The sequence below is a fragment of the Ictalurus furcatus genome, chromosome 4 (assembly GCF_023375685.1).
Source record: "Ictalurus furcatus strain D&B chromosome 4, Billie_1.0, whole genome shotgun sequence".
Lineage (NCBI taxonomy): Eukaryota > Metazoa > Chordata > Actinopteri > Siluriformes > Ictaluridae > Ictalurus > Ictalurus furcatus.
The window spans coordinates 3,102,765-3,125,796 of record NC_071258.1 but is presented as its reverse complement, the minus strand read 5'-3'; the positions used below and the strand labels follow the sequence as shown (position 1 = coordinate 3,125,796).

The 23,032-nt window shown below is 38.9% G+C and overlaps 2 protein-coding genes across 4 annotated transcripts in view; both read left to right on the top strand.

The window, feature by feature from the left end:
• The window catches only part of LOC128606430 (RNA-binding Raly-like protein), a 102,811-nt gene extending 86,354 nt beyond the window's left edge, over positions 1 to 16,457 (top strand). The window contains exons 4-8 of one of the 2 annotated variants that reach the window (XM_053622551.1): positions 638 to 798; positions 2,289 to 2,402; positions 5,479 to 5,633; positions 8,790 to 8,843; positions 11,720 to 11,853. In XM_053622551.1, the coding sequence (XP_053478526.1) occupies positions 638 to 798; positions 2,289 to 2,402; positions 5,479 to 5,633; positions 8,790 to 8,828 (469 nt within the window). In that variant the 3' untranslated portion in view covers positions 8,829 to 8,843; positions 11,720 to 11,853. Of the gene's footprint in view, positions 1 to 637; positions 799 to 2,288; positions 2,403 to 5,478; positions 5,634 to 8,789; positions 8,844 to 11,719 lie in introns of both variants that reach the window. The other variant, XM_053622550.1, reaches the window with a different exon arrangement.
• Positions 16,458 to 18,436: 1,979 nt separating this feature from the next.
• On the top strand, positions 18,437 to 22,964 carry uraha (urate (5-hydroxyiso-) hydrolase a). Of its 2 annotated transcripts, XM_053622546.1 has the most exons (6): positions 18,437 to 18,537; positions 18,631 to 18,704; positions 18,898 to 18,983; positions 20,399 to 20,541; positions 20,618 to 20,753; positions 22,176 to 22,964. In XM_053622546.1, exons 3-6 carry the CDS (start codon positions 18,933 to 18,935, stop codon positions 22,263 to 22,265), a joined length of 420 nt encoding a protein of 139 aa, XP_053478521.1. In that variant the 5' UTR covers positions 18,437 to 18,537; positions 18,631 to 18,704; positions 18,898 to 18,932; the 3' UTR covers positions 22,266 to 22,964. The 2 variants fall into 2 exon arrangements, with proteins under 2 accessions (XP_053478521.1, XP_053478524.1); XM_053622549.1 differs by lacking the exon at positions 18,898 to 18,983 and having other exon boundaries at positions 18,438 to 18,537.
• The last annotated feature ends 68 nt before the right edge of the window (positions 22,965 to 23,032 follow it).

Sequence of the window (23,032 nt, the reverse complement as noted above, 5' to 3'; positions counted from 1 at the left end):
AAAACTGTCTCAGAAATCATGTCAGGTTGGCTAGCATTAGCCGTAGCAAATAAGTAACATTTATGAATCTAGCTAGCAATCCTGTGAGGTTAACCTTTGCTAACTGGAAAGGTTAGCTCGTTTTAGTCATAAAGCTAGCAATAACAGTGAAGATTATAAACATTTATATCTTCTCAGAAATCCTGTCAGTGATAGCTGGCTAGTGTTGGCAGTAAGAGTTGTGAAAATGTATATATGAATATGAATATTCTGAGAAGTCCTGTCGGATTATCTCATGGTAGGTGTGAGGCTAACAATGCAGACTTTTAACCAGCAGACTAGCTTTAACATGGAATGTTGTACAGCTTTCTAAATATGGGCTAAAATCCTCTCAGAAATCCTGCTGGTGTTAGCTAGCTAGTAAAGATTATGACTATGACTTAGAAATCCTCAGAAAGTCTAACACTGGATGATTAGCATTTAAAAATTTGATTTAAATATACTAAAAGAAATCCTGTAATGCATTATGGAGGTCTTTCATGCTGTCTATACATGTTATTTTTACTGTGTAGATGTACTATAATTGTGCTGTGTGTGTGTGTGTGTGTGTTTCTAGATAAAAGTTGAGGTAATTGTAGCATGCGTTTGTGTTCTTCAGGGTGTTTGATTACCAGCGTGTCCCGTCGGCGATGCCTGCGCTGCCCCACAGTTCCAGCCTGGCCAAGAAAGCACGCTCGTCTTCTTCCAGGCAGAGACGCAGCCGAGACCGCTCGTCCTCCAAGAGCTCCTCCAGACCCCACTCATCCAGCAGAGCCAAGTGTACGTGAACACACACTCAACTGCACATATACACATCCCAGACCCAACCTGTCATCTTCTCAGCAGCTGTTCCCAGGTCTACACGTTTCAGTCGCATGCTAACGTCAGAGAGATAATAAAGTCTTGGTTGCAAAGTTTCCACAACACAACAAACACATGCTAGAAGTATTTCAACACAATACTGATCAGAAGGTCGTGAGTTCAAATCCCGGCTCTGCCGCTGATGGGCCCTTGAGCAAGGCCCTCGACTGCACAGTTGTTTAAATGAGATCAACGTAACTCGCTCTGGATAAATGTAAATGTAAATTTCCTTAGCAATGTGCTTGGCTTGTATTGCCTGCACAAATAATAAGAAAAAAGACTGATGTCGGACCTAAATTCAGGGTTGATTAAAGCAAGAAGCAAAAACCACAACATGTAAATTTCACATTAATATTCCGGTTAATGGACTCATTTTAACGACGCAGAATTTATAGGCTACAGTGTGTTGACGTCACTAAGGAAACCTGTAAGAACAACCTGTGAGAAGAGGTATTAGGTGTTAGAAGGTTAGATAAATAAATGTGATGTGCGTTGTGTGATGTGAGATTTTCTCCACCCTAGACCTTAACTGCATGCCCTGAAATGTTTTATTCTCCTTATACCACAGCAATTTGCCAAGGCTAACTTTTTATTTATTTATTAAAAAACATTACGTACATTTTATCCATTTATAGTTACGTTTGATGATGTGAGACAATCCACGAAACAAGTTAGTTCTTGCTCTCTTGAAAAAGCTCATCATGTTACAGGAAAACCGGAATCTTTCTTACCATTCAAAACCCATTCAAAGTCCTTTAGTCCTTTAGTGTACGGCTTGTTCTCTGTGTGTTTGATTTCAGTTGAGTAATCAGCAGGTCTCAGGAGAGCCTCCAGATGCTACTTTATTAAAAGCCTCTTCTCCGTAGCCTTTCCTCCTTTAATGGAGACGGCCCTATCAGAGCATGCCATTACACCAAATTAACAGAGCAGAAAGAATAAGAGAGTGTTCAGAACATGCTATTAGCACCTCAGCGGGTCTCGGGTCACCTCAGCGTCTCAGAGTTCCGGGGTTCCAAATGATGGCTTGTTCAGTGTATCACTCTATAATTTTATTTCTATCACACTGTCTCATTTATGTCTTTGCTGTTCATTCTCCAACCTGTTTATTATATCGTGACTTTTACACTGGCATAGATGCTCTGAAAGAGGGTTTAGAGTGAATCTGGGGTTCAAGAGAACAAAAAGAGACTCTCCAGAGTGATTTGTGCGTGCAGTTGTTTGAAGTAGCCTCTACAAATGAAGCGATAGCATCTGCTTCCATCTCAAGCCCAGTCAATATTTCACACAAAAAAAGCTGTTTTTATGGGCAGTTTTTTTTTTTTTTTTACTTTCATTCTAACCTTTGGTGTGAAGTGGGAATTCTCCGTCTCTATCTCTATCTCTATCTCTATCTCAATATGTCTCTGCAGTGAAAATGGAGGAGCTGCAGACCATAAAGCGAGAGTTGACGATGATAAAGGTTCAGATTGATGGCCTGCTTGACAGTCTGGACAGGATGGACAGACAAAGGCAGGAGCACACAGGTCAGTCGTTTCCAGCTACAAGGGTGAACTCTCTGAACCTCTTTTTTTCTGTCTGATCCTTTAATAAGTTTACAAGAAAAAAATATATAGAGAGACTTGGACTGGTGTGAAATGAAGCAGTTGAGCTTATGTTGCCCCCTAGTGTTAATCTCTATAAAGAGGCCTTGAGCTTTACCACCTCATTGTGACTGCAATTTTTTTTTTTTTTTTTTTTTGCCATTACAACCATATACACATACACATACACATACCAAGTGGGATTTAATATCATCCCTTCAATAACTTTGTTACCATACTTAAATATGAGATTTATACTTTACCTGAGTATAAATATAAGCTTTTACTTGTATTTAGACCCATCTCAAAAGACTATCTTGAAATGATATTGAAATAACCAGTTCGATCCATTTGTATTATCTTTTTTTTTTTTTTTTGGCTACAATTAGCTATTTTAATGAATAAAAAAACCCATATCTTATCTCTTATATCTGTATGAATTTAATTTAATAAGGATGCTGAGGTTTACTTTTATACAAATTAAGATGTAAGAAAAGGTTCTGATACTAACCTCACCCTTAAGCCTAACCTTAAACCTTCTGTAATGTTCTATATTTTTGGTAAGTGATTAAATTTATTAGTAATAATATTAAAAAAAAAAAAAAAATTCTGCCATGCGAAGTTGCCTGTTAACAGTAAGCTTTGGTTGCTAAGCAACATAATGATCAAAGATTAGCGTATGAGCAGAACAATGGCTGTTGTATATCTATTTTATTGGTTTAAATCCCAGAGGATTAATACAGATTTCAGTTATTATTGTGATATACTCACAGGTTTTCGTTTATCGAATTAAAAATCTGCCAGAATGATAGTGTTAGCAGAGAAAACACAGTTGTAGACGTAAAGAGCTACGTAAAAGTAACTTACTGGCCAGTCATCATTTTATTTCAATTCAATGATCATATAATGTATTCGATCGTCATTGAATTATTGTTAATGTAATCATATTCGACAATAGACTATTTTAAACTTTGTAATGACAGACATTAATATATGACAGCATATATCATCTGTGGCCCTATTATCAGATTTCCATATATACAGATTTCCACATATCAGATTTGTCAATATTTTTGACGAATTCTGTTACATGTTTTTATTTCAATGCTTGGCGGTTAAGGCTCTGGGTTACTGATCAGAAGGTCGGGGGTTCAAGCCCCAGCACTGCAAAGCTCTCACTTTTGGGCCCTTGGGCAAGGCCCTTAACCCTCTCTGCTCCAGGGGCGCTGTATCATGGCTACACTCTGACCCCAACTTCCTAACATGCTGGGGTATCCGAAGAAAAGAATTCCACTGTGCTGTAATGTATATGTGAGAAATAAAGACTCATTATTATAAACATTAAAGGAGCTGTCAGCAGGTCCAGATTTGCATTCCTCATTCTCACCATGCCTATTAATTACACTGTAGTTACTCAATAATTCATTGAAGTTGCTGAATAATAAGCTTTAAGATAAATAGCTGAGTTTAAGGCGCTAAAATAACTGCTTCCGATCTGTTAATTAAATCAAGGATCTGAGGCGGTGAGAAATGATGCGGTTTGTGAAACCGGCCCACGTGTGCGTTTGTGTTCATTTATACAGTACGTTCAGTCGTCTTTCTCTAATCTCTGATGGGCAGCTCAGTTTCTCCAAGGCTCTCTCTCTCCCTTTTCTTCACCACATGTCTTTAGTTCTGTCTAATCCATCCCTGCTTTAATTACAGCTTTGCTGATGATGAGCGATCGATGTGTCTGAGTCAGTAACGTGAGTGCACTGAGGGGCTTCGTTGCTCGATCAGTTTACCAGAGATTAGTCCAAAAAAATAAATAAATAAAAACCTATCCAAATCTCTACGGCTTAAGTTTAATGATGAAAGATAGGGAAAATGCAATTTTTTTTCGGTGTGATATATAGATTTTTTGAATAGATGAAAAACCAATATGACTGTCAGCTTTGTGGCTTTATGAAGGTTTACTTCAGGGAGCGCTGTCTCGTTCTCATGGAGTCGTTTTGAACCAATTTAAGACTACTGAAAATGCTCCTGTGTAATATTTAGTGGCACTTAAAGTCAATTACAAAACTTTTTGATATTTTAAAGCACACAGTGTATCTTTTTCCTCATTGATTCGCACTGTAAACTATATACAGTGTATAGAAATGGAAGCAGATGCTTGTGGATCCTCCTGATGGTAGCTGGCGGGTGTAAATAAGTGACTGATAGGCAATAAATGGGACAAACCGCAGTTCCAAAATACAATTTAAAAAGTATATATTATTTAAATAACTCAAATCTAAATCACCTCATAATGAATGGAACATGATTTCTGTATCTTTTTGAATACTCAGTCTTGAGAGCAACTCAGTCATGGACGTACAGTCAGGTGCAAAAGTTTGCGTACCTTTTGCACAAACTGAAGAAGGCAAATGTCATTTATACCAATAAGGTTTTACGTTTTACAAATAAAAGTTGTCATATGGTGTATGTTAAGATATTGATAGGAAAGCAAATGTGATCATAGCAGTTAAAACTTTCCGAATGTGCCTTTATAACTTCTTTTGGCTACTCAGTCCACCTTCTTGGGTATGTTCTGTTGGTTTCGTCTTATGTTGTGGCTTTGGCATGTCTTGGAATTCTATTATCATGTAGACATGTAGTGAAATAGATGTACATGTGTCTTTTTTGAGTGACATGGTGGTGCAGCAGGTAGCGTTGAGACAGATCTCCCTGTGGGTTTCTTCCAAACTCCTAAAAACATCTCAGTAGGTGGTTTAGCTATGCTAAATTGCCCCTAGGTGTGAATGTGTGTGTGCATGGTAACCTGCAATGTACTGGACTGCCACCCCACTCAGGCTGTTTATCTGCATCATGTCGAGTGTTCCTGGGATTGGTTCCGGATCCACCACGATGAAAAATTCATTTTCCCTTTTTCCATTCTGAAACCATGGGGAGTGCAAGCATTTACTCAACTGTAGCATTTCAGTTTTTTACAACAGCATTGCACTCTGTTAAGGCTTAAATCTGTCTTTATGTGCTGCAGGTTCTCCATTTTCTCATGGTGGAAGCTCAGGCGGTTCACCGTACCACCCATCAACCAGCAGTCGAGAGGGATCTCCCAGAACCCCCAGCCCACGCCGCTGTGCCCGGAGAGACACTCCTGAGCTGGGAGAGGCCAGCGACGACGAGCTGCACATGGTGACAAGCTTTATTTAATCTAAATTCACTCGCATACCCTGCTTCTGCGTCTCTAAAGATAACCAAACAGTAATCAATGGATTTAAAGAGGACAATGCGTGCGTGCGTGTGTGTGTGTGTGTGTGTGTGTGTGTGTGTGTGCATGGTTGTGTGCCCTTGTTGAGAACGTGGCAGAAATGAGATAAGCACAATGAGGAATGTGAGCGTGGCGAATCGCAGTGACAGCTGATAAATGCGTTAAATGCAAAACTATGCCTGCTTCCGACAGACAAAATTTCTCCAGCTAAAAGAGCCAAAACATGGAAGTCTCACACTGAACTAATTCACAGTGGAGCTCTGTATCCTCAGTAAACATATCATCCCACCACCACCTCACAAAACAAACAGAAAAGCCATCTAATCACGCCGTTATTAGTGTGACACATGAGACAGATTTGCTTGTTGCAGCATAAATTTCCACTAAGCTAGCACATTTTTCTTTCATTCTTAGATTGCATCCACACACCCGCACACACACACACACACACACACACACACACACACACACACAACAGCACGGTTAAGGTACTTATTGGGAAGAAAAGCCAGTGCAGAGAGCACTTTTGCTGTCAAGCCTTTTCAGAGCCTTATATAGAGACAACTATATATAGACACAACTATTATTCCAGAAGCCACATTACAATTATGTGTAATTACCTTGGTCCTCTACCTGGTGACAGTGACAAATGAAGTACGTTTAGCCCCCTTCCGTGTTTCCTGCGCACAATAGCAAAGCCGTAATTACTCTGCTGCTTTGTTAATATAACCAAGAGCTTTTTTTTTTCTTTTTCCCCCAAAATCACTACCCTCACTAGGTAATGTTTTTGTTTCATGGGTGTGAAATGCAGTAGAAATCCTCTATCAGCCTCCTCACATCGACAACCGGCACTTACTTTTAGAAAAAAAAATCCCACTCGTGTAAAACTACTGTTATTTAAACGCATACAGTTGAGTTCATGAGTTTACATACACTAAGAGTAAGTTTACATACATTAAGAGCCGGGGGGTGTAAACTTTTGAACAGGATGATCGGTGTTTTGGGTTTTTTTTTGTCTTCTGGGAAACATGTAAATATCTTATGTAGCTTCTGAAGGGTAGTACTATATGAAAAAAAAATAATAATAAGATCCTTAAACAAAATAATAATTTACACCGATCGTCGTGCTCAAAAGTTTACACCCCCCTGGCTCTTAATGTACCGTGTTGCATTCTTGAGCATCGGTGAACGTGTGCACCTTTTGTAATAGTCGTGTACGAGCCCCTCGGTTGTCTTCGGTGTGAAAAGACGGATCTCAGCATCATATAGTCTGTTGGAAAGGAGTCAAATATGCAGAAGATGCTGGAAAAGCAGAGAATGTGCAGGACCTGGAGGATTTTTCTGAAGAACAGTGGGTTGTTTAACTGCTCAGGACAAACAAGGGGCTCGTGAAGAACTCTCACAAAACATAAACACAGTCGTTGATCATCCAGGTAACGACACACGGTGTTAATAATCAAGCGTACAGTATGGAAACTTTTGAACTGGTTCATTTGTGTAAATTGAGTTGATTTATAATCTCTAGAGCATCCCCTTTAAAGCAAGCTCTTTCCTTTAAATGTGAAAAACAAATAATAATAATCAGGTGAAAGAAAATAAAGCAGATCAGGTTTGTTTGGTTTTTTTGTTTGGGTTTTTTTTTTTTTGCTGTTAATTGCAATATGACATAAAAGCACGAGAGCACATTTTTAAAATGCATTTTCATCTTCTTTGATTATTATACAAATGAGCTGAAAGCAAACATTCTAATATTTACTTCATGAGCTTTAGCATTAATAAACTGTCAGTAATGTTAACAGTGCAACAAGGTACGTTTGGCTTACTTCGGCTTAATGCTTGTTAACTAAACAGTTAAAGCTTGCATTTCGGCTCTAACCACATAAATTTGCATAAATCAAATTACATCAATCAAGTTACTACAATGTTGATAATCAGCTCAACTCTGGTCTCTGGGTGTAAATATTAATGAAGTTAATTACCACAAACATATTAATGGGAGTTTAAAGTGCACTTTTATAAAAGCTTCTAAAAAAAACAGTTCCTTACTTCGCCCCTCTGGAGGAACCGTTAATGGGACTATGGACTCTGTGTACAATAAATGTTCCAAGTAGAACTGTTAATCATGCAAAGATCGTCTTTTCTAATCGTACCCGAGTTTCAATGAACTCAATGATTTTTTTCAGGTAACTTTAAATAGAAGTCTGCCTCTCTCTCTCTCTCATGCTCTCTCTCTCACTCATTGTTCTATCCCGGCTTGGTTTCTGACATTTAGTCTGGTTCCGCTTACATATTATATGCTTTACAGCAGCGGTCACCAACCCTCCTCCTTGAGATCTAGCTTCCTGCAGGTTTCATCTCCAACCAAAATCTAACACACCTGTTTTAGTTGATTAAGAACTTCCTAAGGCAATGATTAGATGGTCAGGTGGGCACGATTATAGCTGGAGCTTCATTGAGGTAGATCTCCAGGAACAGGGTTGGTGACCTCTGACTTCAGATCGCATCAAATCATTGCAGTTCATGCATAAATAACGAGTCACATCTAGCTGGTATTGTTTTAAATGATCATTGCAGCGTTGCCAGTATTACGACTAAATCCCTACAGTATCAGGAACTATAGAGCGCCGATACTCCATGAAACCTATGCAGTGGTACCATTTTTGCACCAAAGATCCAATCAGATATTCTACATGTACACCTCTACGTAATTAGGTAGTGCCACATATCTCATTTCCTCCAGCTCTTTTTGTTTTCCAACTGTTTTCCAGTCTAGTTGTGCTCCTCCATAAATGATGAGATCTCCGTCTCTCTTAGCGAGAGCCCATATGTTAGAGCGGAGAAGCTTAGCGAGAGCTGACTTGTCTCTCTCTGTCATCCCAGCGTGACTTCATTCCCAGCCATTAGGCAGCGCTGCTGGGAAAATGACTGATCTGAGATCGAATAAAGTGACTCACTTCTCATTCACTTAGAGCACCGTGTAGTGCGCCGTGCTCTCTTCATGACAACTACAGTATGAACATATTACAGCTACGCGTTGAAGTATCGGTTCTAAAGAGTCTCTGTGTTTCTCTCTACTCCAGACAAATGATCACAACTCTGACATGGAGGACGAAATGTAAAGAGGCACAACTCAGGTAATGAAAATGAGTTCAAATTGATTCATGTTGTTGTTGATGAACTTTCTGGGGGGACTGTTAAGGTTTCTTCCACTGGAAAGTCTGCAGGACAGAGGACTTTGTGGTTTGCTGTTTCTTGGTAACATGACAAGCTGCAATTTTTTGGTCTGGTTAACTTTATGAGAAAGTGCTGCTATAAATTAAATGATAACAGCATGTGATACAGACATCTTGAACACTTCACTGGAGATATGCCATGTGCCAGCCTGCTTCAAGACCTTCAACACTATTATCCCTGTCCCCAAAAAGCCCAGGATCACAGGACTTAATGACCACAGACCTGTTGCTCTGACATCTATGGTAATGAAGTCCTTTGAGTGCCTTGTGCTGTCCCACATCAAATCCATCACAGACCCTCTCCTGGACCCTCTGCAGTTTGCCTACAGAGCCAACAGGTCTGTAGATGATGCAGTTAACATGGCCCTCCACTTCATCCTCCAGCACCTGGACTCCTCAGGAACCTACGCCAGGAGGCAGCATGTGAGACCAGGAAAACATGTCTCTGACTCCCGGACCATCGGTACTGGCTCCCCCCAACCCCAAGGCTGTATTCTTTCTCCTCTACTCTTCTCTCTCTACACCAACAGCTGCACCTCCAGTCACCAGTTCGTCAAACTACTGAAGTTTGCGGACGACACCACCCTTATTGGGCTCATCTCTGAGGAGGATGAGTCTGCCTACAGGTGGGAGATTGACCATCTGGTGACCTGGTGCAGTCAGAACAACCTGAAGCTCAACGCTGTGAAAACAGTGGAGATGTTGGAAGACTTCAGGAAGAACCCAGACCCACCTGCCCCCAACATCCTGTGTGACTTCCCAGTCGATACCGTGGACTCCTTACACTTCCTGGGAACAATCATCACCCAGGACCTCAAGTGGGAGCTAAACATCAACTCTCCGATTAAAAAAGCACACCAGAGGATGTACTTCCTGCAGCAGCTGAAGAAGTTCAACCTATCAAAGACGATGATGGCACCTCCATCATTCAGTCCATACTCACCTCCTCCATCACCATCTGGTACACTGCTGCCGCTGCCAAGGACAAAGATGAACTCCAACATGTCGTTCGCTCTGCTGAGAAGGTGATTGGCGGCAATCTGCCACCTTTTCATGACCTGTACACTTCCAGGACCCTGAAGCGGGCAGTTAAGATTGTGGCTGACCCCTCTCACCCTAGACACAAACCTTTCGAGGCACTCCCCTCTGGCAAGAACCTGCGGTCCATCAAGACCAAAACCTCACGCCACAAAAACAGTTTCTTTCCATCCGAAACTGGCCTCATTAGCAATACTCAGGACATTGGTCAGCTATCCTTTAACAGATGCACTAGTTACTATAAAATATTAAGCAAAAAGCCATTAAATCACTGTTTCACTAATGTTTATTTATTCTTAATTGTTTATACACCATTAACTTTATACAAACTGCTGGTTATTCCGGTGGCAATGAACTGAAAAGTAGGTTGGCTCATAAAATAAAGTAACATAGAAACTTACAAGCTGTTAATTAAGCTAATTATATACTAATGATCTGTAGCTGCATTTTTGCATCACCGTTTAGCCCGGAGGCCGGGTTTGGGTCTTCTCGCTTGCGTCTCTCTTCTGCTCATATTCAGTCCTAGGCGTTGGAAAACAGGGGGCGTATTACTTCATCAGCAGGTTTTGTTTTTTTTTAAAAGATAAAGTATTGAATGGTTCTGGAGATAATGAACTCAATTAACAGCTCGTTAGCTTAATGAAACTAATGCATAGGTACTCATTTCTAAGTTTTCAAAGTTCTTCGTTCTCAGGTTACTTCTTATATTATTACAATGATACTTTTCTCTCAGTTTGCGCAGATTCTGCAGCTCAGCTACCCAAAACGGCATAAATTCTCTGATAAAACAAGAATACTGAGGTTACCGACCGTAGTGCGGTTGCTGTTTACACCCTAGAGCTTGATCTTAGTGCACTGTAATAATATTATCATTTCATACCGTAAGTATAGCTAAAATAAGACCTATACAATCCCTGCAAAATAATGCTGAGAAACTAGTGCATGCTTTGATAAACTCTAGATGAAACTATTGCACCATGTTGCTTGAGGGTTGTCCTGCTGCCTCTTTAATTAAACCTTCATCTAGCTCTTTCTTCATCCTGGAGAAAAATCCCAGAAGGAACTACAGAGTGCTTCAGAAGTAAGGGCAGATACCGTAAACGTATGTAAAGCTTACGTAGTACACAGGGTTTTCAGAGAAACAGGACGTTTTGTTCAAAACTGGAGGAGAGTTTTGGGCATCTGTGAGATCATGTATGTGCAAGAGTGCGGATAGCACATGTGTGTTATGCTGTAGCATACAACAGTTAGTTCTGGTCCACTAATTTGATTGGACGAGCAGCATTCCAAGAGTGCTTATATTTAGTACAAACTCATTCACTACTCAATACGCATTTCTTTGTTATGAAACTGTCACAATTTCACACTAAGAGCTGTGCCGATATCCGATGCAGTATAACTGTACTCTTGCTTGTGCGATATTGCTTAAACGTGACACAGCAAGAGCTGCAGTTTGAAAAGATGCGGTTGGCTGATTCTCATGTCTCAGAGGAAGCGTTCACTACTTTCCGGTTGGAAAGCTATCATGAGATAGGCGAGAGCTGGCATGAAAATGGGAAAATAAAGAAATAACAGACTCTTATATTACTAAATATGCCTTCTTATTACTTACTTGGCATTGTTTTCTCATAGGTTTATAGATAATTCGGTAGAAATTGTGCTCGGTGCACTCAATATCTATAAAGTTGTATTTGCTGTGTAAAGATTTTAACATCCGGTTTCATGTCTGTCGTCTCCAGACTGGTCTGCTGAGCGATGTAGCAAGACAGAAGAGCCTCGCATGCAGAAGAAGAGCCCACCTCTGTCTCCATGCCGACAGCTCACGACACAGCACATGCAGCATATACTGTATAAATAATCTTGGGTCTCATCAGTAAAGTTGGAAGTTGTGAGATTTACATTTAGTTTGTTCTTTATAGCACGTACGTGTATTGGCTGTCGATCCTGTTTGTAGTGTCAGGTGTCCTTACAGGTTCTCCCGTTCTCCTTACGACTCCTAGAACTTTATTAAATTGTATTGCGTGTCATTTCAATGTTGTTGCTTTTTTTTTATTCTAGGAATTTTAAAAGGTCTTTATAATTCTTCTGGCCATTACTGCATATCCTGATAAATCAGCTTTTCAGCTAAGTGTTAAGCCTTTATGTAATGTCTCTACCACCTGCTTAATGTGTGCAGGTTTAATATTTCTCATTCTCATGTTTAATAAAAAATGTATCTTAGTGGTGCGAATGTAATGCAGTCGGAAAGGCAAACGGGATTTCAGTTTAAAGTGTTTTATTAGTATTCCGTGGGATGGACGATACAAGCGGATCACGTGACAATGTGAACGGAAGGCAGCGAGCCACTGATTCAATAGCACCTCTAGTGATGGAGGGAGAATAGTGTAAAAGTGGAGCATGGTTTGGGTTGACTGCCGTGACAAAGCAACGATTTAGAGTCACATTTAAGAGGCTACAATATTCCTGTCTTCTCTAGCTCTTCATGCCGGGTTGCCAGGTCTGTGTGACAAAAATAAGCCCATCCAAAAAGAGCCCGATATCATAGAACTCAAAATCTACACTTCCCAAGCCTTGGACACTGCTCCAACATCATGATGTTTAAATATGTGTTTAACAAAGAGGTATTAAAACTGTTTCCCTAATCCGCTGTCTCCTTATTTACTATTAGATACGGTCATAAAGCTACAGAATATAATATAATATCATAATACATAAGAGCATAATAACACATCATGCAGTAATGTAGCTCTGCAGCTCTCAAAGTTTATTTAGCTTTTTTTTTATTAAATAGTGTTTAATAACGTACAATTTTTAAACTCTTAGCAGATTTACTGGTTCTTTTAGATTTTCTTTCTTTCTTCCTTTTTCCTTCCTTCCTTCATTCACTCTACTTCCCTGAATTCCTTTTGTCCTTCCTTCTTTCCTTCCTTCCTTCTCCCTACTTCCCTGCTTTCTTTCTTTCTTTCTTTCTTTCTCCTTCCTTCCTTCATTCTCTCTACTTCCCTGAATTCCTTTTGTCCTTCCTTCTTTCCTTCCTTCCTTCTCCCTACTTCCCTGCTTTCTTTCTTTCTTTCTTTCTCCTTCCTTCCTTCATTCTCTCTACTTCCCTGAATTCCTTTTGTCCTTCCTTCTTTCCTTCCTTCCTTCTCCCTACTTCCCTGCTTTCTTTCTTTCTTTCTTTCTTTCTTTCTCCTTCCTTCCTTCATTCACTCTACTTCCCTGAATTCCTTTTGTCCTTCCTTCTTCCCTTCCTTCCTTCTCCCTACTTCCCTGCTTTCTCTCTTTCTTTCTTTCTTTCTTTCTTTCTTCTTTCCTTCATTCTCTCTACTTCCCTGAATTCCTTTTGTCCTTCCTTCTTTCCTTCCTTCCTTCTCCCTACTTCCCTGCTTTCTCTCTTTCTTTCTTTCTTTCTTTCTTCTTTCCTTCATTCTCTCTACTTCCCTGAATTCTTTTTGTCCTTCCTTCTCCCTACTTCCCTGCTTTTTTCTTTCTTTCTTTCTTTCTTTCTTTCTCCTTCCTTCCTTCATTCACTCTACTTCCCTGAATTCCTTTTGTCCTTCCTTCTTTCCTTCCTTCCTTCTCCCTACTTCCCTGCTTTCTCTCTTTCTTTCTTTCTTTCTTTCTTCTTTCCTTCATTCTCTCTACTTCCCTGAATTCTTTTTGTCCTTCCTTCTCCCTACTTCCCTGCTTTTTTCTTTCTTTCTTTCTTTCTTTCTTTCTCCTTCCTTCCTTCATTCACTCTACTTCCCTGAATTCCTTTTGTCATTCCTTCTTTCCTTCCTTCCTTCTCCCTACTTCCCTGCTTTCTCTCTTTCTTTCTTTCTTTCTTTCTTTCTTCTTTCCTTCATTCTCTCTACTTCCCTGAATTCCTTTTGTCCTTCCTTCTTTCCTTCCTTCCTTCTCCCTACTTCCCTGCTTTCTCTCTTTCTTTCTTTCTTTCTTTCTTCTTTCCTTCATTCTCTCTACTTCCCTGAATTCTTTTTGTCCTTCCTTCTCCCTACTTCCCTGCTTTTTTCTTTCTTTCTTTCTTTCTTTCTCCTTCCTTCCTTCATTCACTCTACTTCCCTGAATTCCTTTTGTCCTTCCTTCTTTCCTTCCTTCCTTCTCCCTACTTCCCTGCTTTCTCTCTTTCTTTCTTTCTTTCTTTCTTCTTTCCTTCATTCTCTCTACTTCCCTGAATTCTTTTTGTCCTTCCTTCTCCCTACTTCCCTGCTTTTTTCTTTCTTTCTTTCTTTCTTTCTTTCTTTCTTCCTTCCTTTCTCATTCCTTCCTTCATTCTTCCTACTTCCCTGCTTATTTCTTTCTTTCTTTCTTTCCCCTTCCTTCCTTCATTCTCTCTCCTTTCCTGAATCCTTTTTGTCCTTCTTTCTTTCCTTCTCCTTACTGCCCTGCTTTCTTTCTTTCTTTATTTCTCCACCCTTTCTTTCTTGTCCCCTTCCTTCCTCCTCCCTTCTTTCTTTCTTTCTTTCTTTCTTTCTCTGTCCTCCTCGCCCTTGTAGTTTGAGACCTGCTGATGTAGCTAACAGAACTAGCACTGATAAAGGGATTAGGAGGGAATATGACTGCAGACCCCTCACCTGGCAGCTGCAGCATATTTTAGTTTATTGATAATGAATTCTAATGTAGCTAAAACCCTAAACCTGCGGACAAAAAAAAAAATCAACCCAAAAGTAACTGCATTCTGCAAAGCAGCCAAAGACTTCAGTTAAATATCATGAGTTACAGCCTGGAGAGCCTGCTCTTCTTCTGACAGCTCTGGTTATAGTGTTAGGATTATACAAAGAAAAAGAAAAAGAAAAGAAAAGGATATATTATTATTGCTCATTACACCATGATCCTTTGTGTCTTCTGTGTCAGCTTGCGTGACAGTTGGGTGCAAAAGTTTGGGTTGAAAAAAGGAAAATGTCTTACAGTTGAGCTACACAGCACAGAAGAATTCCAACAAGTTCAAACTTTTATGTGAGTGAATAAAACACAAGGCAAAATCGGTCAGGAATATTCTGCAAGCAGGCTTTATTTTGCTGTAGGTTCAATTATTCATTTTATTCTAAAGGTGTGCAAACTTTTGCACTCAGCTGTATCACATCTGTGATTTTACATTTTGGATATTATTGATTATTATTTAATCTGAATGGGGGGGGGGGACTGGCCACATGAACATGAATTTCTTTCCTTCTTTCTTTCCTTCTTTCTTTCCTTCTTTCTTTCTTTCTTTCTTTCTTTCTTTCTTCTGTCCTTCCTTCCTTCCTGCTCTCTAAATCCCTGCTTTTCTTTCTTTCTTTCTTTCTTCTGTCCTTCCTTCCTTCCCTCTCCCTAATTCCCTGCTTTCCTTTCTTTCTTTCTTTCTTTCTTCTGTCCTTCCTTCCTTCCCTCTCCCTAATTCCCTGCTTTCCTTTCTTTCTTTCTTTCTTTCTTCTGTCCTTCCTTCCTTCCCTCTCCCTAATTCCCTGCTTTCCTTTCTTTCTTTCTTTCTTTCTTTCTTTCTTTCTTTCTTTCTTCTGTCCTTCCTTCCTTCCCTCTCCCTAATTCCCTGCTTTCCTTTCTTTCTTTCTTTCTTTCTTTCTTCTGTCCTTCCTTCCTTCCATCTCCCTAATTCCCTGCTTTCCTTTCTTTCTTTCTTTCTTTCTTTCTTTCTTCTGTCCTTCCTTCCTTCCCTCTCCCTAATTCCCTGCTTTCCTTTCTTTCTTTCTTTCTTTCTTTCTTTCTTTCTTTCTTTCTTTCTTCTGTCCTTCCTTCCTTCCCTCTCCCTAATTCCCTGCTTTCCTTTCTTCCTTTCTTTCTTTCTTTCTTTCTTTCTTCTGTCCTTCCTTCCTTCCCTCTCCCTAATTCCCTGCTTTCCTTTCTTTCTTTCTTTCTTTCTTTCTTCTGTCCTTCCTTCCTTCCATCTCCCTAATTCCCTGCTTTCCTTTCTTTCTTTCTTTCTTTCTTTCTTCTGTCCTTCCTTCCTTCCCTCTCCCCAATTCCCTGCTTTCCTTTCTTTCTTTCTTTCTTTCTTTCTTTCTTTCTTCTGTCCTTCCTTCCATCCCTCTCCCTAATTCCCTGCTTTCCTTTCTTTCTTTCTTTCTTTCTTTCTTTCTTCTTCCCTTCCTTCCTTCCCTCTCCCTAATTTCTTTCTTTCTTTCTTTCTTTCTTTCTCCTCTCATTCCTTCCTTCCCTCTCCCCAATTCCCTGCTTTTCATTTTTCTTTCTTTCTTTCTTTCAGTGTATTTTACTCCTAAACTTCTCTCATTCCATGCTTACCCCTGTAGAGACACAGGCATTTGAACTTCTTGTTAATCTCTGAACGAGACACACTAACGGATCCTCTTCTTCTGTGTACACGGCCCTTCAGCCTGAAAGTAACTGTGTGGGTCAGCGTGTAACAATGTCTAATATTGTAAAACTTTGTTCCGTGTGTTTCTCGCTGTCTGATTTTATCTTGCTTTTTGTTTTTAATCTTGGAAAAGAGAACAAATAAAAGAAATATCGAGGACTCTTTCATTAGAAGTGTCATGCTGTTTGTTAGCAATGGGTTGTCTTCTTATATTAGGGGGGAAAAACATATTTTTGTGTAATTTTTTTGTCTGATCGTTACGTGCATTCACAGTTTTGTTCTTATAATCACTCACAGGGAATAAGTGGAAGTGGATACACCTCTGGGTCTAATATAAAAAAGTCTTGATACGCTGCAGGCACACAGCTCACGCCGTGATGTTAGGTCAAAACATTGCACAGTTTCAGCTCGAGCCCTGGTGCAGCAGAGGGATCGAAACTGCTTCCGCGCCAGAAATAACGTACAATCGTCACATTTGTGTTTGTGACAAAAGACGGCAACAAAAAAGACCAATTTATTTGAGGTCCTAAGTGCAGTGAGCCAATTTGCTCCACAATGTATCTGAACTGAGTGCTCAAACACAGCTTGTTGTTTTCAGCACAAAACCCTGTGGAGCAGAAAGATTAATGGGGCCTGTTTCTCTGATTATGGCTGCCATAAAGTATGTTTGTGGTTGGCAAATGTTTGTAGTTGGTCATTTAAATCCAGCACACATGACGATTAAAAGTGACATTTACACTGCAGAAAGAAAATACAACTCCTTCACCAAGACACATACTGGATGAAGATGATGTCCAGATGTTATATCTGATCACAGTAAAGTATGATGACGTGAAGATGTGACAGCATGGTGCATATCTGACTCTGTCTCTTCTGCTCTTTCGCATTTTAATGAAAGATCTTTTTTTGTTTGTTTTGATTTTTGACTTTCAAGTTTGACATCGATATTATAAACAACCCACTGTTTTACAAGCAAATCACAGACCACTCTGTAATGTCACTGATGTACAAATATTAGAAATACACTATGTGGCCAAATGTTTGCGGACACCTGGCCATCACACCCATATGTGGTTGTTGTACATCCCATTCCAGATTTAGTCCCTTATTTTTGGTTTAGATTTAGGGAAATTGTAATGCTACAGCATACAGAGACATTCTATACAATCCAACTTTGTGATAACAGTTTGGAGAAGAATCACATACAGTATGGGTGTAATGGTCAGGTGTGCACACTATATATATATATATATATATATATACAATGTAAGTGGGTCTCACACCTCCAGGGTCGGGGGTTCGATTCCCACCGTGGCCCTGTGTGTGTGTGGAGTTTGCATGTTCTCCCCGTGCTGTCCGGGTTTCCTCCGGGTACTCTGGTTTCCTCCCCCAGTCCAAAGGAATGCACGGTAAGCTGATTGGCATGTCCAAACTGTCCATAGTGTATGAATGGGTGTGTGAGCCTGTATGTGATTGTGCCCTGCGATGGATTGGCACCCTGTCCAGGGTGTACTCCGCCTTGTGCCCCATGCCTCCTGGGATAGGCTCCAGGTTCCCCGTGACCCTGAAAAGGATCAGCGGTATAGAAGATGGATGGATGGAATACAGTGTACATTTTAAAACTTGGTAGTATTTTTTAAAGAAAAAAATATTTGATGAGTATCGGTATCAGCTGGTACTTAAGGTTTCAGTATCAGTATCGGAAAAGAAAAAACTGTATCGGGCGATCTCTATTCAAGGTATAAAAATTTTTATATCTTAGTATATTGTTTTTACTGTGTAACAATTCAAGAATTCTGCTGCTCTCTTGCAAAACCTTTACATATTTAACCCATAAACAAAACTTTAGCAGTATTTTCCCCAACATTAGTATGAATACCACTGATCTACTATATACAGTCAGTTTTATTATCCAGGAATTAAACAAAAAAGATTGGCCTCCACCTACAGTTAATATTACTACAACCTGCTCTGTATTTATTTTAAGTTTGTAGCTATATCAAATATTAATTTTCATATATATATATATATATATATATATATATATATATATATATATATATATGTGTGTGTGTGTGTGTGTGTGTGTGTGTGTGTACACATGGCCTTTCAAACCAGCCACTCAGGCGCGTCATCTTAGTCACGTGACCGACGACTCACTACTTCCTTATTTTAACAGTTTAAGGAGTTATATAGTAACTTTATCTTTGGATTGAACGCTTCATCGACGCGTTTCATGCCATAGTACGGACACTAAGTGAACATTTTAATTACAAATACTTTATGTTCTGTAATATTAATTTGTGTGAAATTCGCACGTGCACTTTGCCCTGACAGGTGAATGATAGAGAGGTCACTGACCTGCACTCCTGCAGGCTTTACCCCGGATACACATATCCAACCTGTACACTGTAAGTACACTTACTGAGTATTATCACAGTAAATATCATTTCTAGTCAGGCAATGCGTTCTGTAAATTGCAGACTATGATTAGAGAGTTCTACTCTCACATTTATGTATTTTTGTAGATATCAGCTGTAAATAATAGATTAATATCAGTATAATAACCTAATATCAAAGTTCATCTGTATGCTCATTCTGTAGGATTTAAAGGCTGCTAGAAAAGACAAGAAATACACATGAGCACCAGATTGCAGCGTATTAAAGATCATATTTTATCAGCAAATCAGGTAAAAAATAATAATAATAGCCCACAACCTGTATCATAACAACAGCTCATTATTATTCATTAGTCTATGACAAATGTTCATGTGACTTACTGTATGCGTGTTTGAGTTGAACAATTGCAGGAAAATTTGATTCAAACTTATCATCCCACGCATATACTGTACATGTTTGTACAAAGTTTTGCACGTGAAATAAAAATTGTACAAACGTTTAATTTATAGCAATAGGACACTTTGGGGTTGTTTTTTTTTTTCATATAGGTTTTACAGATGTTTCTTTATTATCACAAGTAATAACAATGAGCATGTAGTGCATTTTAAGAGGGTAATATTCGGGATTCCATAAATAGGTCTCAGTCTAGGGTTGGGCTGTAGCAGAATGCTTACATTGAGAAAGGATTTGATGGATGGGTGGGATTGTATGATGAATACTATTTTTTTTAAAAAATAACAAACACAGCTGGGATTTTATTGCTTCAGGTGTGACCCAAACTAACTGTGACTCACTTGTAGTTAAAAACAAAAACAACAACACGCACAACAAACCACAAAAAATACCATATTTTGTTTATTCCACGTAAAAAACCTGTACAAAAATGAAATATATAGATTTTCCATATGTCACACCTTCTAAAATGTACAGCATAGAATGCAGTGCGTTTCACTCATTTTTATTAAAACCAGACACTTTTGGTCATGTCTCTGTGATAGATAGCTAATATTGACCAGTCTTAGTTTAATGTCTGACCCTGTAATTATCCCGTGTGAGTAAAAATCTCAAATGTTTTCACAACAGATTAACAAATGAAAAATAACAGCAGACTGAGCATTTTTTTTTTAATCCTAAAATCTAAAACCATGTAGATTTTCATTTAAACGCCATGTAAAAGTTCATTTAAACTTAAAAACATGATTTTTAAATGGTCTTCATCTCTCAGGTGGCTGATTCTGATTATATACAGTAGATTGGTGTGAAACTTGTTAACACAGCATTAAAGTCACATGTTAAAACTGAGGCATTTGCCACTTCGGTGTATAACGTTGACTCAGGTTTCAAGTTACTCATGAGCGCCGATAGACTCCAGCACTTTTGGACCAAGGATGGCAATATGGTACCCACATGTATGAAAAGTATTAGCCAACATCTACAGTCGAGCTGTAGCATTTATGATATGGGAAACACCTGAAAAGTACGCTTTTCTGATTTTACAGCTAAAGCAGCTGTCAGAACGAACGCTAATGAAATTGCTGGGAAAAAAGTCAGTTCACCGAAGGGGAAAGGACATGGGATGTGAAAGACATGTGTTTGCTTCTAGTAGTGATCCCTTTCGCTTCAGGCCAACCTTATATCGAGTTCATGAGCCTTGGATTTGTGTACTAATCTGACATTATCTGAACTAACACTTTCCACGTTGTAGTGTTCAGAAATGAGCGCTCTGCCGCCGAGCCCCCTCACCACTCATGTGCTGAACACTGGCCGGGGTATACCAGCTGCCGGCATGAGCATCACTCTGTACTTCCTGGATCCTACGACGCCAGCTTGGAACCATCTAACAACAGGGTAAAATGTCACTGTGGCTTAATGTTTAATGTGTTAACCAATCAGATCACATCTCTTATAAATCTGTTCCCTGTAGAACTACTAACAATGATGGACGATGTCCAGGTCTCATCACTAGAGAAGCCTTCAGTCCTGGTACCTATAAGATGCGCTTTGAGACTGGACAGTACTGGGAGGGACTGGGGGAGACTTGCTTCTACCCGTACGTTGAGGTAAGTGAGAAAAAGTCCCACTTAAACATGCATTTTATGATTTAATCCTTTCAGGGGTTATTCATTTTAATGCCCATGTTGTTGCAGTGTTGCTGCATTTTTAAGAAACAGTGTGCTAAAAAATCTCATTGAGAACTCTGAGTTAGTGTTGAACTCATGACCGGCACCTTTTATTCTGTAATAAAATATCTTCTCTTCCTTTTTTTTCTTATCTAATAACACTTTTATGTATAACCACAACATCAAGATATTTATTAGTCAGTATAGGAACTATTTATTTTTATTAGTTTGTTGTTTATTTAACAATTTTTATTAATCTTTCATTTTGTCATTCTTTTTAATTACATCCATGATTTTATTTTATATAAGTTCTGAGTGATTTTAAGGGTTTAAAGATTAAGCTTTATAGATTAAAGATTAAGCGTTCACCCGAATTAAATTATATGTTAATTTACTTCCTCCAACCTTTAAAGTAACCAGGGCTGCATTTAAGATATCATTTATTCCTATTATATTATACAAAAAGCTAAATGAAAATGAATGAATGACTTTAAATTTCCGAAAAATGAGACACGTAACAATAATAATAATAATTATTATTATTTTTATTGATTGATTGATTGATTCTCACACCCAAAGCCACTTTTACAGTCTCATAAAGTAATACATCACACAACAAACAGATACAATTAATCCTAAAGTAAAAAGAGGAAAGATTTTACAATCAGGTCCGTAATTGTTATGAACAGCTACCAAATGTAAATTCAACACTTGGAATCATTTCCAGGCATTTAAGCTCCTTAATTTGTCATGATATAACGAGGAAACAGGCCACATCTGGTCATGAAATTGCTTATCGGTTAATTGTCCAATTACTTTTGAGCCCATGGACTCGAATGGACGGACTCTGTAAAAAAAATAATAATAATAAAAAAATCCTAAATGGTTAATGCAATATTTTTTAAACCCACACTTCAATCACATATTGATTGCTTCATTTCAAATCAAATGTGATGGTGTACAGCGGCAAAATTACAAAAATTGTGTCACTGTCCAAATACTTCTGGACCTGAGTGTATGTTACACTCCTAAATGACGTATAACCCTTGCAGGTTGTTCGATTGTCCCTCTGAGGGAACTCTTAAACGTAGAATCCTACAAAACAGTGTGTCCCTATCAGAAAGCATTTCATGGAGAACCCTTTATTGGAAGCTAAGAATCCTTAATCATCCAACGAACCCTTAAAGAACTCTTGAAGAACCTTTTTTCTCCACTCAACCCTTTTTTTTTTCCTTTTTCACTCTAAAGGAAAAAGAAAGAATATTGATCATTGGTCTCATGAGTAAGACTGTTTGCCTGTTTAGACCATTTGATCACAATGTTTGTTCATAAAATACAATGACATTGTCTTGTTGTCTGCAGATTGTCTTCACCATCACGGATGCTTCTCAGAAATTCCACATCCCACTGCTCCTGAGTCGCTTTTCGTACAGCACCTACAGAGGAAGTTAACAAGTGCAGGGACCAAACTGATTCACACGGATCTGCCTGATCCTGATGTCTGGCTCAAGCTCATCTACACAGGAAAAATAACTGTTACAGGTCACTTAAACGTAGCTCAGTTGTATGAAAATACCCGATATAAAAGTGAATATAAAACTACAGGTCCTGAAGTAAAATTTATGTTTCAGCTGATGTGACAGGATGGAAAATGTTACATAACAAAATAAACTATACATTAAAGCAGGGGTTCCCAAACTTTTCCAGGGCAAGGCCCCCCGAATGGCATTAACATTTGACCGAGGCCCCCCTTTTGCAAGATGTCTTTAAAACACATTAAAAATACAGACTTCTGAATATACCCCCTTTTTTTATACATATAAACATTTTTTTATACATACCCTTACATATTTACATTACATTACATTAGGAAATTAGGAAACACATAATGATTGTGTGTGTGTGTGGTTGTCAGAGTGAGAATTTATTTTTCACACCAAATTGTTGAGGCCCCCCGGGCGCCCCCTGGCTTTGAAAACCACTGCATTAAAGAACAAAATTGCAAATACCACAGTAGGTTTTTATCTCCATCCTCACAGTCTAAGGGCTTTTGTGTTTGAAGCTTTCGGGTTAAATCACAGTACCAATGTAATTTCTGTACGTATTCTGGAGAATGAAATAGCATTTATTAAATAAACTTAGCAAACTTAAGCATCTGCATTACTGTGTGGTAATGTAAAAGAGAACTATTTTACTTTGTTTACTCTGTTGTTTACTCT